This window comes from Diorhabda sublineata, chromosome X (assembly GCF_026230105.1).
Source record: "Diorhabda sublineata isolate icDioSubl1.1 chromosome X, icDioSubl1.1, whole genome shotgun sequence".
NCBI classification, from domain to species: Eukaryota; Metazoa; Arthropoda; class Insecta; order Coleoptera; family Chrysomelidae; genus Diorhabda; species Diorhabda sublineata.
In genome coordinates this window covers 18,554,574-18,575,137 of record NC_079485.1, presented here as the reverse complement: position 1 = coordinate 18,575,137, position 20,564 = coordinate 18,554,574, and the positions used below count along the sequence as shown (strand labels likewise).

Genomic DNA, 20,564 nt, shown 5'->3' with positions numbered 1-20,564 from the left:
TAAAAAAGTTTTTATCATAGTGATATACGAAGTAATTCAACTAATCAAAAACTTTTAATGATAAAATTTTACTTGCTTAATGTACCCTCTATAAAAATCAGTATACAAATAGTGATGTAGAAAAAATGATTCATATTTTAGTTTCAATCAAAAATAATATTGTACAATATATTATTTTTTTTAGTTTCAAATCGGAATAAAGAAAAATGTGATGTCTAAGAAAGCAATATTTTTGTTTTAAATGAACAACAAAAATTTATACAATATTATTTTTTTTTTAACACAAGTAAAAGTCGAATATAGTTACTAAAAATATAAATACATATATAAAAATCTATTCTTCACACGGTTCGTTTTTTGTTAATTGTAAAATTCATTGATTGTAATGCACACCCAATTGGTAAATATAAAAATATAGAAACATCATAATTTCAGTTAATTAAAACGCAGCGTAGACATATGAAATTGTATAAATATTTCATATGCTTATACAAAAAATCTGATCAAATAACCTAAGTAGTCAGCTGCGGCAGTTGCATTTTCATCTCGCAATTTTGAGACAAGTTCTTTAATATTTCCAATTTGTTTCAATTTCCGTTGATTTTTCTTACGGCACGATGCGGCTTGCCTTTGTTTGTATATGGTAAATTTCAGAAAACGTGACCAAGCTTCATCAGTAGCAAAATCTTTTCGCGACATGCACATTAGCTGCGGTCCATTATAAAAACGAAACTGTTTCGTCGGAGGTATATTCGAGACATCAATGTATGGCATGTGTAAAAAATGATTATGTTCGTTAAAAAGCTATTCATAAACGTCAATCAAAATATTTGGCATGTTGATAAATAACTTTTGTTTACCTTTTCATATTTTTACGAGCTTCGTTAGATTTCAAATTGCTGGCAACATCTTTTGCAGGATCCGACTCAAAAATATTAGAGGGACACAATTTTTTGCTAGGTGAAACATCTGGATTCTCGGAATACATAGTATCTGGCAGACACCTTGAAAAAACAGGAACAAGAAGTAAACATTTGAATCTATATGTACTCATGAGAAGCTATTTTATAAGAAATTTTGTAACGCTTACCTTTTCATAGTGGTATCAGGCAAATTTGGTTGAGATTTTTCGCAAATGGCTGTGAATTCACTTGCTCCGTTATGTGCATACAATCTTTTGCTGGGAGAAATATCTGGGATATTGCCAAGTGGCAACTTCCTAAAAAAATAAGTGTAAAATACATAAATGTATCTATGTACGATAACAATATAATTATGAGCAGAATTAACCTTTTGAGACTTGTACAATGATCATTAAACTGTGTATTACTAAACACAGTTTGCTGTGTGATTTGCTCTTGCAACACATGAGTTAAAGAATTATTTCTTGAAATGTTACTGACATTACTGACACATGACTGTTTTTGCAAATTCAATTGTGTTTCATCTTTTGCGACTGGGTAGCTAACACTTTGAACTTTATCTGTTGATACAATTCTGCAAGGGACCGCAGTTTTCCGTAAAGATCTCTTAATTTTACTTGCATTCGAGTCTTCATAGGCACTCTTATCAAAATGATCACTGCAATGTTTTGTAAACTTGGTTATAGAACTTAGTCCAGCAAAAGCCATCCATTCCTGTCTTAAACCATTATCATCCGGAAATCTACAATAAACAATACATATTTTAATGATAAAACATTATACAGATAGTACTAATTTTTATAACACTTCTTTTTTAATATTGTGCATACAATCAAAACAAAATTTTTGCTAACTACTTCTTGAATTACTTATGCGGACTTATGAAAACTGCGACTTTTATCTCTAGGTATTGGCTCTTTTTTGCAGAGAACACAGTAGTAAGGCATATTCAACAACAAATGTTTAATAATCTTTATCAAATAATTTACATTGGCAAATATAATATATATTTACAGACGTACAGGCTACGTACGCACTTTACCGTTGCCCGTTGAATCAGAGACACGCATGCGCAGTATGCAACAAAAGAAAGATAGAAATACATAAATGATTCTCTTTCTCTTTTCATTCGCGAGACGCTCTCACTTGTAGGCATGCCTACTCTATGGTAATATCTCTATGGTTCTACCACCCTTTTGTTCGATGAAAATCGTTTTCCATGCATAAATTTCTTGAGATATGGAAACAGCCAGAAGCCAGAAAGAAACAAACCTGGTGAATAAAACAGATATTTCAATTTTTCACACTTCAATTCACTGATTTTCACGATGGTTTTTTGAGTTCTATGTTGTTTTCATGAAAAAGGTTTTGTTTTATGAATAATTCAAAGGATTACAATATTACTACATGTAAAATTCCTTTTGTGTCTTAAAAAACTTACACCTTGCCCGATTTAATAATCCTTACTAGCTTTGGAGTCGAAGATTCAGGATCATGGTGGTAGGTCAAAGTCTCCTGTATAGTTATAACATTATAGTCTAAGAGCCCGTGAACCCCAGACCTTCGTTATTTTATAAAGGCTGAAAACTTGTCAGCGCATGCTCCTAACACAGGTAAGAACGATGGACCATTATGAAGTTTGGATTACCCTGGCTTTGGCAGGTAAACGGTACTAAAGATGTGTAAAATACCGATCTAAGTTCATCAAATAATAAAGTGTGATTTTTTGGTATTACCTTCAGAATATTATTAAAAATCACGTCATTAATTGCCAGAAACTTAACATCGTGGCAACCCCTTGCCAGACACCCTTATTGTTCATGAAATTATAATTCTACATACGTTATAGTATAAAAGCTGAATTTCATATATAATACTTAAGTAATAATTAGATAATGTTTCCTCATTAGCCAGACATTTTTGATAGTTTCAACCCCTTGCCAGACAAGCATGTAGGGTAGCTGTAGGAGCGAGCGTGAGACGGTATATATGGGTGGGTGCGAGTGAGATTGCGAGTTAGGTCTGCTTGGTCATATGCACCATCTACAAAATGATTCACTTATTTGGATGCTGATAGGCACTGGGAATAACTTGCTCACTCGCACCCACCCATATATACCGTCTCACGCTCGTTCCTACAGCTACCCTACATGCTTGTCTGGCAAGGGGTTGGAACTATCAAAAATGTCTGGCTAATGAGGAAACATCTAATTATTACCCAAGTATTATATATAAAATTCAGCTTTTATATAAGGGTGTCTGGCAAGGGGTTGCCACGATGTTGAGTGTCTGGCAAGTAATGACATGATTTTTAATAATATTCTGAAGGTAATACCAAAAAATCACACTTTATTATTTGATGAATTTAGATCGGTATTTTACACACCTTTAATACCGTTTACCTGCCAAAGCCAGGGTAACCCAAACTTCATAATAGTCCATCGTTCTTACCTATGTTAGGAGCATGCGCTGACAAGTTTTCAGCCTTTATAAAATAACGAAGGTCTGGGGTTCACGGGCTCTTGCTCTATTATGCAAAAAACCTCTTTGTCTTTTATAAGACGCTTCAAGTGTTGTTGAGAAACTCGCAAAAGAGTGTATTTTTACTTGAATGCCCTCATTTTGTATAGAACTTTATGTAGCCCAAGATTTCATCCAAAATATTGCTCACAATAAGACACCTAGGGCTTCTACTAAATATTTTTTAGCTACTAGATGATCTTGTGTATGCATAATGATATAGGTAATGATTTTAAATTAAGCGCAGCCATCTGGAAAATGGTTTATTCATTGGCACAAAACATGGCACTTATTAAAATATCAAATATTAAAATAAAGTATTTAAAATTGACAGTATACTATAGAACACTAAATTATCAGGCACTAGGAATATTTTCATTTGTACAAATATATCACAGTATACTGAGCTTCTGTTGAAACAAGGTGGAGTAAAAACAATAACAAATAAAATAAATGGGAGTAATCATAACAGTATCTAAAAACTAGACTCGTCTTGTAACCAACAGTTAACAATTTTTATAATAAAAGTATATCTAATGGTAAAAATTGCTTTTTATATAAAACAACAGTTTCAATGTGAAACATTGATCAAAATTAGTTTGAAATCATTCCAGACCATAGGTAAAAACAAATAAAGTTGACAAATCCATCTAATAATGCTTTTCGACATGATTGTGAAAATTCCATGTCTTCATACTTTTGAGGCTCTCGGTACACTGCATAAATTTCCTACAAAAAAAGGAAATGGCAGGTTAATGTCATTTATTGTAATTCTTTCAATTAACATAAAGCATATGAGTCAAATCTAAAGATGAATTTTGTAACATCAAAGATACTAGAATAGAAAATACTATTTCACTTAAAATTTTCCCAAAGAGTTTTAGTAGTAATCCATAGACATTTATCGTATCAATTATATTATTAATCTCTCATTTGATAAAAGAAATTTTATATGAATATGGCAACTCCATAATTTGACAAGAATCGGTGTATCTTGCCTATAATCACGTACCATTGAGAATATTCAGATAAATAAATTATTGGATGCATTTTAAAATTAGAAAATAGAAACATTAATTATTCTCTACTGTTCACTTTACAGTAAAAGCTAACAAAATTTTATTATATATGAAGCTGAATTGAACATAGATTTATTTTCCACGTCTCTGAAAAAAATGGTTATCAACAAATGCACTATAAAAGAAAGATGTTAGAGTTAAGTTATCCAAAACAACCCTCTTCACAGCGGCGCAGCCTCATCAATTACTTATTTATTATTATGAACTCTAACCTCTTTAACTTATTTTGCTATAAATTTTGAATATGTTTAGTCTGTCTGTAAGTTTCCACTTCAACCCCATTGAAGTATCGTCTTCAGTTAATTATTATTAATGTGACAATAATGAACTATAAATATATTTATCTGTTTTTATAATTTTTATGGTATAAGATAAGAACTAATATATAAAGAAGCCTGTGAAACTAATATTTTGTTCATTCAACTGATATTCGTCTAGTACGCCAGTCAGATTGGTGTAACCATATATAGCTTAGTTCATTTAATTTGATATTCGTCTAGTATGCCAGTCAGATTAGTGTAACCCTTAGTAACTTTAAATTTTTAGTTCATTTAATTTGATATTCGTCTAGTACGTTAGTCAGATTAGTGTAACTATTTGTAACTTTAAATTATTAAATTTTCAGTTTGCTAAATAAATTGTTTTAAAAAAAGGAAGTTGGTGAATTGAGTTATTTAATTTTAGTGTACAGCATATATCAAAAACTGATTTAAGAGAATATTGATTTTATTTTTTAATCAAACTTACCCCTCGGGATGTGTGTAGATCCAATGATAAAAGCATAAAGGCATTGAAGTAATCCTGATGTAAAATAACATAATGCTCTATATTCCCATCTGTTGAAATAAAACTTCTGTTTTGATCCATATACCTAGCTAATAATAATTTTGCAAGATTTTGATACCACGTTATAGGTTGATTAAGTAAAGGTCTTAGATTGGGTTGAAGTTGGCAGACATGTTCTAATCTTGCTAAATTCTTCAATTCTAAAAATTCGTCGTAACTTAAACCATTAAAATCTTGTGGGTATATTAGCCTGCTCCATAATAAATGTGTTCTGCAATGAACCATTCCTGAAAACAACCAAACGATCAATTATCGTTTTTTTTTTCACTATCTATCACACTTTTTGATAACCAATTTATCTACATGAAACATAAAGGGCAGCTCTGAATGACAACATTATAAAAGTGATTGTGGATAGTTTTAGTGAAACAGACAAACATTTTATATCATAACTATATTATTTTACCTTTTTTAACCATTTCACCTATAACTTTCTTGGTGGTGCTAGCCTTGTCTAAAATCAGCTGCTGCATCAATTGCTCATGTGATGAATAATAACCTAAATAATTTACAGATTCTTGGTTTATTTCTACATATGGCAAAGAATTCGATTGTTGGGTAGTGAAAGAGATATCATTGTTCAGTGTGTCGTTACTTGTATGTATGGAAAAATTTTGTTGTTCCGTTGAACTTAGAATATCAGAATCATGGACATTTTTCTCAGAATTGTATGCAAATTCGTTTGGTTCACGTTCCAAAGCAGAAAGGCTTCTTGCTGTTGATGAGACTGTTCGGAATTTTCCAAGTTTTTCGTCTACTTCTGATTTTGGATAGACTTCTCTAAATTTAAAAAAAAAATTAACAATTTTATATTGCGTATATGTACATAGTAACACAATGCGCATATACAGGAGTCCCTATTGACAATGAAAAGCAAACAAATTCATCTAATTTGAAAAGTTTTCACAATCAAAAACGACATATTTTGTTCCCTTCACCGAACATATATCAACCTTCGCTTTTGTCGCTTTTTAGAATATCATAAAATTTCTGGGAAACATTTGAATTCAATTGTGGGCTTAAAAAAATGTAGCACGCATTGTGGGTACCTTTTTTTTAGCAAAATCCTGTATATTTGTATATCTTTGGGAATTTCTCAATAAACGAATTTGAAACATCATCCCATAGGTTAAAATCAGTAACTTATTATTGATCTTTTGATACATTGCCCTAAAAACTGCAGAAGTATTCAAGCAAATGTACCCTCAGGTGTCTCTTATTTTTAAAATTCATACACAATTGGAAAAACTTGCACGTATCACACAATTAAAAAGGAAACCGATATTAAAGATGATATGAAAGTGACAAAGATTAAATTGAGTAACCTAGATAATTTAACGTTAAATACATATTAATGTAATGTGATTTTGAAGAATAGAGTAATGCAAATAATACTATAAAATCAGCAATAAACACTAAATACAAGAAACAGTTATTATAAAAAGGGGCTTAGCATAGTTTAGAGAGAACTTAGAAAGTGGTGGAAAAGGTTGGAAACCAGTTTTATCTTATCTATATAAAAATAAAGCATTAATTATAGTCCTACAAATTATAATTTTAGTTTTATTAATATTAAACGCCCTCTTAGAAGAAAAAGATGTTTGCAGACACTAATTATGTTATGGTAATTCCTGTAAAGAGCCACCAACTTCATTCAGTGATAGTTCCAATTAGAGAACGGCATTTATTTATAAATATCAATTTATATATCCGTTTTAAGAGATATTATGTTTAACGTTTTATTACAAAATTTGGATGCATGTCAAATCACTACAGTTAATTTTGGCAGATATCGTATATCAGAATGTACTATTCAATTCTAATCACGTTTTCAATATTGTGGAGGATAAGTAAAGTTACCCTTTGACTTTGTTATATGCAACTTATTTGAACAATAAGTTATGAGATATTTGTCAAAAGTGCTGCTCTAATGCTTCCAAAGGACTTACTAGAGTTAAGTTTCAGAGGAAGATGCAGCTATGTAATAAATAATCAAGAATTTGTGTCAAATATTAAATGAAAAAAAAAATGTATATTTTGGTTCTTAGATTATCTTTAATACTATGTAACTACGTTAATGAAAACAGAAGTACAAAACTACACACAGTTAATCACAACTATAACTGGTGGCTCTCAAATTTGTGAGACTTGAGTGTGGGCATGAGTATATCAAATTCAAATTGGGCATATACAGATACATTTTAAGAATTAAAATTTTGGAAATTGATAACTTTATGAATATACTTGCCTCTTTGAAGTTAAAATGAGGTAATATCTTAAATGTAACACATTATCTTTTGGACTGAACGGTGTACAGACATTGTGCACAACTAAAGTAATATCAAAATCATCAGTATGTTGTTGATCTTGAGAATCCTTATATGAAACTTGTGGAGCACTTGTCACTTGCACCAAAATATATTCTGATTCACCTTCATGAGAGTTCATTTGAATGACTTGAAAATCATATTGGTTTACGTTAGATAAGAGGTAGTCAAATAATTGTTTGCCTTCTGTAATTAAATCTTCAATTGTCAAAGTATCTAGAAAATTTATACAATGTTAAAAAAATTTATTTATGGGTTTGTGCATTGCCAGTTTTATACCTGTATGTACTAAATTCCTTGCAAAGTTTGGAGCTTTATTGTAGTATTTTAAAAAATCATCTAAAAACTGATGTACGTTGTATCCATCACAAATTTTATTCACTCCTGTATTTCCACATATGTAATTATAAATACATCTTAAGTGATAGTCATAAGTGAAAGAATGAAGATGCATCAAATTTTTCACTCTGTCACATTCATCCAAAAAGCTTAAAGTAAACTGGAATATAAAATATATATATAATTTTTAAAAAAATCTCAATTAAGGCATATATTTTATGATTAAGTGGATTAAAATTCAGTTAGATGATATCTTAATGTGAAATACAATAAATTGAAAATAATAGAATTGGTTATGTTAGCATGAATTTCCACGAATACTAAAACAGTACGGCAACGTAGGAAGATTCAATCACTTTCTCAATGGCCGACAGCTGGGTACTCGTGTGTTTATATTAAGTAATAATAAACAGCTAAATAAATCGTAGTCTATCATTTACAGCACCCTTTACAGAACAGAATAGAGAAATGAGAATTTAACCACAGACTAATGATATTTATATACGCACGACGCGTACCTTGATAGACCTCAGTTCTATGTAAGATGTTCTATAGTACATATGTTTTTTATTGTTCTTATTAAAATATATATAAAATATATATTCATTATGAGTTATTTATTTTATTAACTACGTACCTTAACATGGTAGCAGAACTCCGTGGTTTAAAAAGTGTATCGTTTAATTAAAATTATTAGACAGCATCCAGTATACAAAGGAAAGTACGTATGATACGAAAACCGATGACAGCTATACCATTGTTTGGCAATGGCAAATTATTTGTCTAAATAAATTGGAGAGGATAAGATTGAAAAGCTGTAGTAACAACGCGACATTTTGTGATGACTTTGAAAAATGTGTGAACGACTTGAAAAGCGCAGGTGCGAAAGTGTTGGAAAAGAAACTGAATTACATGTTAAATATTCGGACCGTCGACCACCTATCAACGGTACTATTTAATCTAGCTTGGAAGGCATAATAAGAAGAACAAATGTGGCGAGAATAGCAAAAAACAGAAGAGAGTTTGAAAAAACCACAAAGCAACTAATAACAGTAGCAGAAAAAATATGCCTACACTTCAATAAAAACAAAACAAAGATTATGGAAATAAGAACAAGTGTGGAAGTATCACAAAAAACAATTTCAAAGTACATGAATATGATGGAACATTAATAGAATTCTATGAAGTAGAAAAAATAGAAAAAAATGTATTTGGGTGTACCACTAGATAATAAATACAAAAAAGAAAATTAAATCGAACTAAGAATTGCCAAAAGTAACAGATGTGTAGGCAGTCTTAGAATAATAATAGCATCGAAAGAGATATTCGGATCTACGAAAATTCTAATTTATAAGAGAATGTTGAGATCCGCACTGACATACGCGTGTGAAACTTGGATAATGATGAATAAAACCAAACAGAAATTGGAAATCTGGGAGAGAAAATATCAGAAGAATGTTTGGAGAAAGTAGAGAGAGTTAGGATGAGAGAGATCAAACCATGAAATTTATACACTTTTCAATGAGGATAATTATTAACCCGTACCAGTATAGTCGAGAAATTTATGACCGAACATGATGGAAAAAGTAAAACAGAGTTACGCAATAAATTAAAAGAAAAAAGATGTCAACCCAAATTGTGAAAATCGAAAAATTGGAATATCGAGCAATCATCCAGTACCTGTATTTAAAAGGGTTAAGAGATAAGCAGATTTACGAAGATATGCTTAATACCCTTGGTGATCAATGTCCTTCGTATGCGACCGTGAAAAATTGGACTGCAAGCTACAAAAGAGGTAAATTTTCCATTGAAGATGATGACCGATCGGAAAGGTCAGTTTCTGTGTCAGTCCCCGAAAATATCAATGCAGTTCATGACATGATTTTATCAGATCGTCGAATTGGGCTAAAACGGATATTTGAAGCACTGCATATTTCATACGAACGCGTTCAGCATATAGTTCACTTCAATTTGGACATGAGAAAAATTGCTGCAAAAGAAATCCCCAAATGTTTGAATGTTGACCAAAAACGTACAAAGGTAGAAGCATCGCGTTCGATCTGTGCTCGATTTGAAAACGATGTAGACTTCTTAAATTGAATTGTTACTATGGATGAAGCTTGAAACCAGTAAAAAAAGAAATGGCTAAACAAACGTAATACCTGAATAAAAATTTTTAGAGTTATAATATATTTTTTTAATTATTACATAATTAAATATATAAATATGCCAAAGCAACAGTCAACAAGTGTTTTTTTCACTTATATATCACAGTACACCACCTGACAAGAAGCAGCAACAACCCAAAATATTTGTCATTTATTTTTTTGCCGCTCAATTTATAAATATATCAGAAACTAAAAAATTAAACTTACTGGTTGTTTTTAAACTGCCACTACATTCTGTTTAAATTTGGCGGACTCCGCCTACAATTGGTAAAACTTTCTGATTGGTCTAGAATGTGTCATTTAGCGTATGCTATGCTCATTTATGTAATACTCCTATATGAACAGTTTCTATAAGTGGAAGATGGTCCGACTAAGTGAAACAATAGTGTATCGTTCTCTCTCTTTCCTCCGAGCGCTTCAGTTAGTTCTGCGCATCTTTTGCGCGCATGAAGCATGCGCAGTATAAAGTTTCTCGAACGAAAATGAATACTGTCGGCACTGCAACATAGACACGTTTTTTCCCATAAGAACTGAAACAGTTAATGCCGCAGCCTACCTTCGAAATAGATCGATAGCATCTGGATCGAGTGACAATATACCATATGAAATTTGGAGTGGTGATAAGCCAAACTTAAGTCATTTAAGAATAATTGGTTCCACTGTATTGGTACACGTACCCCAAAGTAAAAGAAGAAATTCTGCCAGAAAGTCTGAGAAGTCATTTTGGATTCCAATGAAACAGTCAAGGGATATCGATTGTTCAATCTACAGACTAACTCCATTATTATAAGTAGATGTGTAGTAGTAATGGAAAATATTGAAACAGAGAAAGAAACTTTGATAAAAACAAGATTACGAGTAAAATTTATCAAAAAATGAATGGATTTTAAAAATCAGAGGATAAGAAAAATGAATTAATACTCGAAATAGAGCAAGAAGTGTTATCGGATTCAATGGGGAGTATACTATAAATAGAACAAATATTAAATAAAAAAATAGAACCAGAATTCGATTTAAATAACATAAATTCTGCCAATATCAATTATAAGTATGACTTCTCTTTAATCAGACAAGATCATCTTAATCAGGAAGAAAAACTGGAATTGAAAAATCTTATTTCTCAATTTCCAGAAGTATTACATAGACCTAATGAAAAATTAACTTCCACTAATAGTGTCAAAACATGAAATAAAAACAAAAGATGATATACCGATTCATACAAAATCATAACCTTCATCAAATCCTTGGTCCGTCCCTGTCTGGATCGTTCCAAAGAAAATGGACGCGTCTGGAAAACAAAAATGGCGAATAGTAACGGATCACAGAAAACTAAACGAAAATACTATAGATGACAGATACCCTTTACCAGCATCTCAGATATCTTAAACAAATTAGGAAGAAGTCAGTATTTCACAAACCTAGACTTGCCATCTGGATTCCACCAGATTGAAGTACATCAAAATTCTATTCAAAAAACCGCTTTCAATGTGGAAAATGGACATTACGAATATGTACGAATGTCATTTGGTTTGAAAAACGCCCCCGCAACATTCCAACGTATAAAGGATAACGTACTGAAAGATATACAAAACAAAATATGTCTTGTTAACATGGACGACATAATAATATTCTCAACTTCCTTACAAGAACATATTGCACATTGAACATCTTAAGCAAGTATTTAAAAGACCCAAAGCAAATAATCTTAAAATCCAACTTGACAAGTGTGAATTTGTATGTAAATCCGTTGAATTTTTAGCAGATGGCATAAAACCGAACCCCATGAAAATTGAAGCTAAAAATTTTCCAATTCCGAAAAATTCTAAAGAAATCAAATCATTCCTAGGTCTCATTGGTTATTACAGAAAATTCATTAATACCTTTGCTCAATTAACGAAACCTATGACTAATTGCTTAAAGAAAGGTAAAGCTGTAATACATAACCAAGAGTTTATAAATTGTTTTGAAACCTGTAAGAAAATATTAACAAACGATCCAATTTTGCTATAAGTGCCATATTGTCATAAGGACCCTATTGGCTAAGACCTCCCCGTTGCTTACGCTTTGCGTACCTTAAACCCAGCAGAAGTTTATTACAGCACAATAGAAAAAGGGTTATTAGCCATAGTGTGGACTACAAAATATATCCGACCCTATTTATTTGGAAAGAAATTTAAAATCGTTTCCGATTATAAACCTCTTCAGTGGTTATTTTCTATAAAAGAACCAAACTCAAAATTAATTAGATGGCGATTAAAACTCGAAGAGTATGATTATGGAATTATATATAAAAAAGGTAAAAACAATACAAATGCTGATGCCCTTTCAAGAATTCAAATTAATGCCATAGATGAAAAAAACGACGACAATATTTCATTTTTTCCAAATTTCAATTCTAATGATCTACCTTAGATACTGTCGATTTAGACGAAATCTTACATACCTTAGATATTGTCGATTTAGACGAAATCTTACATACCTTAGATAAGAGTTTAGAACGAAAAGTCAAAATTTTATCAGATAAAACAGTTAAACCCGACAAAGCTAAAGACCCCAATAAAAACATCGAGAATCAACGAGACTATACACACACTAATACAGAAAATCCCATAATAGGAGCCCCATACATAAAAAAATCATTAAACGTATATAAAAATCAACGACATTTGCAAAATTATTAAAGAAAACTTCATTCCAAAATCGACTTATTGCATGTATTTTAAAAATAAAAACTTCGAACCTCCAATATTAAGAGTTTTTCAAAAATATTTTAGAAAAGGTTCTTTCATTTTATATATAACCAATACAATATTGAAAGATGTAACAGACAATGACATCCAACAAGAAAAAATAAAGTTTTATCAAGAGACTAAAACTTCTCATAGAGGTATAACAGAAAACATTGCTTCCCTTAAAAAGGTCTATTATTTAGAGAACGATGTGAAAACTTATGTTAACCTTTCCGAGATTTGTCAGAAATCAAAATACGAGAGACCTAAACAAATTAGTATTTAAACCTACTCCTATAGACACCTTCAAAACACATAATACGTATTTTTTAACAATCATTGATAGTTTTTCTAAGTTATCCCCTTAATAATCAAACGGGCACCGAAATAATAGGTAAATTAATAATATACTTTAATCATTATGGCACACCAAGAAAAATAACATCAGATAACGGTAAAACATTCAAAAACGAAAATCTACAAAATTTATGTTCGTTACACAATAATGAAATGCATTACTGTACATCTAGAAATCCCAACTCTAATAGTCCTATCGAAAGATTTCACTCCACCTTACAGGAAACCATAGTAACCCTAAAAAATAAAGATGAAATGAGAATATTGTTCAATTAATAAATTACGCCATACTCTCCTATAACAATTCAACCCATAGTGCTCTAAAATATACACAGTTTGAAATCGTTAGAGGAAAACTCGATTAGAGTAAAGAACAAATTATATCTAATTACATGCAAGAACATTCAAAAAATATTGAGGCAATAAATAAACAAATTCAATTCATGATTCCCTAACATCTCAACAAAACAGTATATCCTCCTATCGAGGAAAACGATAATGTTATAATCCAAAATAAAAGAAAAATTCATAAAAATGTTTTATTTTTTCAGATGACAAAAATCTTTCTTCTACTCTTAACGCTTCAAATGGCGACAGCAATACAAATCAAGAAAATTCGAAACCCAGCTCTTCCCGTCTCCCTAGGTTCCACATAGATAACTAATGCTCAACATACATTTTCATACCATATTAATATTAGCAATATAGTTATGTCTCGAGCAGTTTAACCACATATTAGTAAACATTAATATAACTTTCAAGTAATCGTACTGACACGAAGAATTACCTTCATGACTCATCGAAAACTTAACCATCGATTTCTCGATCTCGATTTCTTAAATTCAATACAGAAAAATACTCTTCTTTGCCATAAAATTAAGCACAAATCAAAAAGAGGATTACTCAATATAGTAGGAAAAGTAAATAAATGGCTCTTTGGCACATTAGACGCAGATGACGAAGAACGTTCCAATATATACTTCCAAATAATTAAAAACAACAAAGAAACCATACAAAGTGAATATGCAAAAGAACATTCGATATTGACGAAAGTAATCAAAGCGTATGAATCTCAATTACAAAAAATAACGGATAATCAAAACATAATCACCAATAAATTACAACAAATAGATCAACGTATGTTCAATGTTTCTCATGCACTTTACTTATCCTTAATTTTAGACAACATTATAAACCAGCTGAATAAAATTTAATCAATAATATAGATAACGCAATATCTTTTGCTAATGAAATAATTCCATTATAAATTCAAACCAATTAAATGATTTGATATTTTCTCTTCAAACAACATATGGCAAAGATAGAATAATTAAATTCCAGGAACTAATAAATTATTATTCTTTTCAGTACACAAGTAACAATAAAAAGAAGTATTGTATTGTTTTCGATATATATACCAATTATAAATCCAATCCTGTTTACATTGTATAAAATATACCTTATACCCATCCTGAACTAAACTATTATACTACCTCATCCTTATGTATTACTTAAGAAAAATATGCAATGGTCAGTAACAGAAATATGCCCAGATATAGAAGACATCTTCATCTGCAAGCAAGATTTGCTATTCTTTGGATAAATGGCCTACCTACTCAAAAAATACAAAAAGGAACTCAAAAAAAATGCGAACCCAGATTTTCTGAACTTATGGAGGGATGAGTTAAGTAATCCAAAACAACCCTCTTTACAGCGGCGCATCATCATCAATTACTTATTTATTATTATGAATTATTATGAACTCTAATCTCATTAAGTTATCGTTGCTATAAATTTATCTATGTGTAGTCTGTCTGTCAGTTTTATAGATAACCCCATTAGAGTCTTCAATTATTTATTATTAATGTGACTATAATGAACCATAAATATATTTATCTAATTTTATAATTATTATTGTATAAGATAAGAAGTAATATATAAAGAAGTCTGTAAAACTAATACTTCGTTCATTTAGTTTGATATTCGTCTAGTACGCCAGTCAGATTAGTGTAACTAATTGTAACTTTGAATTATTAAATCCTCAGTTTGCCAAATAATTGTTTTTAAAAAGCAAGTTGGTGAATTGAGTTATTTAATTATAGCATGTATATTTACAAAAAGTTTAAATTATGTCAAACATGATAATTTTCTAAAATCTTGGTTTGTCTGAGTTGTTTTAATTATTTGTAAGCGGAGGTGTTATTATTGTATCAATAATTAAAAGAGTAGTCATAGTAGCGCCATCTATATGTAGATTACCGAAACTATTTATTTGAGAGTATTGTAAACTGCACTATCTTACGACAATAAGTTTTTCTAATTTCCGTTATTTCATTTTATGAATAAGGTAGTTTTATATACACTCTTAAACGAGCAGCAGCTTTGTTTCTTTTCTCTCCCCAATACAACAGATTGTGCATCTACAAATTCTTTTGGGATGCCCTTGTAAACTCCTAGTAGTTTATTCAGTTGACCAATAGGTCGGTTCAACAGTTGATATGGATCTTAGCCCTCTTTTCCATTACTTTTAGTAGCTTTGAACCCCATTTTTAATGTTTGGCATTGTAATCACAGACGGCAAGGAATCTGTTGCCATCTTTGGTCAACAACTGCTCATATTGTATGCAACTCATTGTGTGTCGTAGTGCACTATAGGGCCCTTCGTACTTTCTCTATAATTATAATGTTGTGTGGATTCCACAATGATTTAATTAGTGTTTAATTTTTTCAACTAAAAGTCATATTCCTATTGTAAATATGATTTCTATTTTTTTTATCGTTCAAAAAGTGTTTTTAAAAGATAAATTAAAAGAGAATAACAAAACTTTTAATTTTACCAAAATTTTCAACAATTTGTTTAAAATTGTGATATTCAAATATTTTTTTTCAAATCATTTCTATATGTACTTTTCGAAAAAAAAAATATAATTTTTTATTATCCAAAAATGCGTTGAAGTTTTGGTTTTCAAACTAAATAACAAAAATTTCAACTTTCCTAAAATTTTCAATAATAAAAAAAAACTATTTGAACTGTGATATTTAAATGTTTTTTTTTCAAATCAATCAATCCATATGTACTTTTGAAAAAAAAATATACTCTTCAAAAAAAATTATTTATACAGTTTGTACACGTGTTGAAATTTTAGTTTTCAAACTAAGTTTCATTTGTATTTTGAATACGACGAAAAAAGAAACTGGAGAAAAACTTACAAAATGTTAACTTTTCGATTTTGACTATTGTAATTGTGATTTTCAAACTACAGTTTAATTTTTATCTTAAATGCGTCAAAAAATATCAATGTTTCGATTTTTATTACCAATAAACAGGTAGACCCCATTCCAACCATTCACCTGATATTTAAACACCACAGAATCACCGTTTTCTGATAATCAAACACATAGATTATGTTCAAGCTGGTAACGTTGTATAACTTTTGTAGTAATATTAATCATATTAGTTTAGCCGCTATTTTTAAATATATCCATTTCAATAAAAAAGCACGTTTTGTTTACAGTTAAATTCCTAAAGGTGATTGGGATTTATTGTTTCAAATAGATATTTTATTTTAAAAGCTTGTTATTTACATTATTTTAGAAAGACTTTCTTGAAGACTCAATTATTAAATTTAAATCTAGTGAAAATCAATATTTTTGAGGTTAAGTTATTTTAAACTTAGATCGTTTTATTTTAAGCGTTTATGAAATCATGATATAATAATTATTCATTTAATTACCTTAAATCTATCAAATAAATTGTTAATTTTGTATATTTGTTTATAAAATTGTTTATTTTTAACACAAACGCTGACCTATATCAACTTACTATACTTATCCCACGAATGTAAAGATACATTACTAAACAAATTTATAATAATAAATCTTTCAAGAATTATATGATTTCAGTTTTTATATAATAAAATACATAGCACACTTTTTTATGCGACTCTGAGTATTATATACACAATATGTTCCTCAAATACGGAACCATAAAGAAAACTTTTATGAAAATATGTTATTCTTTATTTAAACGTCTAAAATATAATAGGGAATTTCTTATCAATTGTATAAAATGATTATTAAAGAGTGCAAAATAAGCTATCTAAATTCGAATTTAATAAACGCTTCATTATCGTGACGTCAAATATGGGTCTAATTAGTGATGCTTGATTGTGCCATCTGGATGGTTTTGAAGTAGTTTGTGTAATTTTAATGCTTAAAATAACTCCTGTGTGTAAAGTGGGTTTCGGAGATAATCATAATGTCTATATCATGGTAGAAAATAAAAGCTTTTAGTTCTTCGGCATCTTGTGTTAGCCCGTTGACATTCCATATGGCTATTTTTAGAAACTTGATCATTTTACGACAGTAGTGAGAAATCCATAAGATTCCTTAGCATATTTTAACGTTCATTAAAATCATTCGTGTTTTTAGCTGTAGGTGTGTTTGCTGGATGTGGTGCAGTATTTGGTATGCCTCGTGACTGGTTCATGGTTATTTGAGCATAGCTGACAACGGGCTGTAGGTTTTGTTCAGTAATTATGTGTGTTGTAGGTGGGTTTTGTTTTGGTATAAGAGTGGGGTATCGTTTTTGCTGTATTTTTTTGTAGACTGAGCAGCCTTTATTCGCTGAGTGGTGGCACTCACATAGTATACATATAACATATGGTATCCTTTCTTCGCGTAACATTGTTCAGTTAGATGGTCCCCTGTATATTTGAAGCATCTTCGTCTTTGGTAATAGTATTTTTTTGTATGCGCGTAGTATTAACATCTTGTATATTGTACTCTTTCTTTCTCTTGTTTTGGAGGTTCGAAATTTATCCTACAGTATAAAGATTGTTCCAGATTATATATTTCTTTGTTGTTGTTCTACTTAATGACCGTGATTTTAATTATCATTTTTTAATTCCCTTTGTTGACTGAATAGCGCCTATATAATATATAATTATAAAATAAATTTCTATTTGTTTCTAAATGTCTATTTTTACACCAATTTTAAACAATTTAAAGAATACTGTATAATTTTTTGTATCCATTTTAATTACTTACTCTATTTATAGATGCTCTAGAGCTGATACTCTGCAATCTGTTGCATTCTATTGCCAAAAGTTTAGTCATAAAAAACGGTTCCGAAAATTCCACTGATAAAATCAAAATTCCTCCCAAAATAGTTTTCTGAATGTAAAATACGTTATTATATGATGATTTATCTTTGGTCCATATTCTAAAATAATTAGTTTATAATAAAATAATATGGTAGCAATAGTTAATAAATATGTACAAAATTGATTTTATGATTTATAACTAATGAAATTGGATGCTCCAATTGAAGTTAACATTTGAACTAAACAAAAACATACATTTATAAAAATATAATTCACATGCTGAAGAGAAGCGGAGTTACTTGAATAGAGGACAAATTATCTAAAATCCGATACGATAATTTGTCCACAATACTTGCAAATTTCTTCTGATGTCGGATACTACTATGTTTTATCTGAATAGGAAGGATATAAGAGGGGCGTGGGGAAAAAATAAAAAACAAGCAAAAAACAATTGATTCTTATGAATGTACTCGATTTGAGATTTCGGAGAGAAATGGAATACGGAGCAAAGTATAGGATGAAAATTCAAATAATTAGAACTAATAATTAGGAATAGTTTACCTAGAAAAAAAGATCACATACATATAAATAGAAAATGTGGAAGTTAGCAGTGAGAAAAAGGTTATACAGTGAGATTGATTTAAATAGAGAGAAAAATACACGACAGTACACTACATAAAAGTTCTACATCTCAGTCTTCACACTTACAATTGAATAAAAAAAATTTTACAGGAATCAACTCACCCCGGTTTATTGTGAGGGTTATCAATTTGAAGGGGCATAAAACCAAGCGTTTGCATGTAATGTCTATACTCGGAAAAAAATCCGTAGCATAGTTCTGTATGCCACATTTCTTTCTCTTCATTTACCATTTTGTCAGCCACTTGTATTGCTTGGGATGGATAAAGAGAATGGTCCCGAGTAGAAGCAGTTTTTAAACGCCATCTGAAAGTACATTTTTAATTTTGCTATATTCTAAGAGAACTTATTATACTACCGAGACAAAAATAGTAAAGGTGTGTGACAATAATGTACTATCCTAGAATTCTGCAGTAATAAAAATATTTGGGGCACACTGGTGGTACTCGTTCTTGACTGGTACATAGCATGCAAAGTTTTTAATTCCTCTCTATCTCGTTTTTCTATGGTCTTCATTTCACGCATTTCGGAGGTGAATGTGACAACAGGATCAGTAGAGGAAAGTTTACATACTCGAAAGTTATCCCTGAAAGCCTCTAAAGTGGCAGGTAAATTGTATGTTAATTGTACTCGTTTATGGGAATGATCTTTTGGAAAACTTATCATTGCTTCTACATTTCCCAATAAACTGGCATAAGGATTATTAGGTATCATCTGAAAACACAATTATGTAGAATTTCCTAGTAAACAGTGCAAAAAATTCATATGAGAATACGGGGTTATATCATGTGTTCTCTTTGTGCTAAATATTAAATTTGATATATCAGATGATAATAGATGTTTATTCAAGTAGTTCCCACGTGTATTCGGTGAAAAATCGGAGTAGATATATATTTTGTTAAATCTAATTATTTTCTTCTCAAGTATATTGGATTTTTTTCAAAAAGCAAAATTTCATCATTAAATAAATGGTTAATTCAAAAGTTACAATTTAATAAATTAAGGTTTACCTCAATGGTTCTAATAAAAAGAATAAATTTGAAACCTTCCAATATGTTAATGTTCTCTTATACTAGTTTAAGCCTCAAATATTATTACTCATATTCAATACTTACAAATAATTTTCTTGTTAGTGACTGATTGTGGAATAGACCTAATTTTTGAGAAATGACTGAATTCAAAAAACAAGATCTCACACAAAGCCATAAACCCAAATTAGAACAACTATTATACAATTTATCAATATTTTCCTTTGCCCAGTTGTAAGTATAAATAACGATCTGTAAAAAATATACTTCTATTAGAATTAAATTTTTATCAACATATAAATATATATACTATTCAGTATATACTATATAATATTCAAGCGTATCAGAAATTTAGCAAAAGAAAGCAAGCGGAAAACGTAATTTTAAGTATTTAAATTATTATATCATATTCTAATATGTTTTGTTTTTATAGTTGTACTGGAAAAAATTATAGATGAAAAGATGTGGAAGATTATTGATACTGGAAAATCAAAAATTTACCAC

The 20,564-nt window shown here is 30.0% G+C and overlaps 1 protein-coding gene across 2 annotated transcripts in view; it reads right to left on the bottom strand.

The window, feature by feature from the left end:
* Positions 1-3,693: 3,693 nt before the first annotated feature.
* Positions 3,694-20,564, bottom strand: part of LOC130451777 (KICSTOR complex protein SZT2-like) — a 47,591-nt gene continuing 30,720 nt past the window's right edge. Inside the window, exons 30-38 of one of the 2 annotated variants that reach the window (XM_056791015.1) lie at positions 20,148-20,312; positions 19,391-19,746; positions 19,138-19,338; positions 18,338-18,512; positions 7,975-8,194; positions 7,617-7,911; positions 5,775-6,148; positions 5,270-5,595; positions 3,694-4,172 (exon numbers count right to left, since the gene is read on the bottom strand). In XM_056791015.1, coding sequence (XP_056646993.1) covers positions 4,038-4,172; positions 5,270-5,595; positions 5,775-6,148; positions 7,617-7,911; positions 7,975-8,194; positions 18,338-18,512; positions 19,138-19,338; positions 19,391-19,746; positions 20,148-20,312 — 2,247 coding nt within the window. In that variant the 3' untranslated portion in view covers positions 3,694-4,037. Of the gene's footprint in view, positions 4,173-5,269; positions 5,596-5,774; positions 6,149-7,616; positions 7,912-7,974; positions 8,195-13,326; positions 13,526-18,337; positions 18,513-19,137; positions 19,339-19,390; positions 19,747-20,147; positions 20,313-20,564 lie in introns of those variants that run through there. The other variant, XM_056791016.1, reaches the window with a different exon arrangement.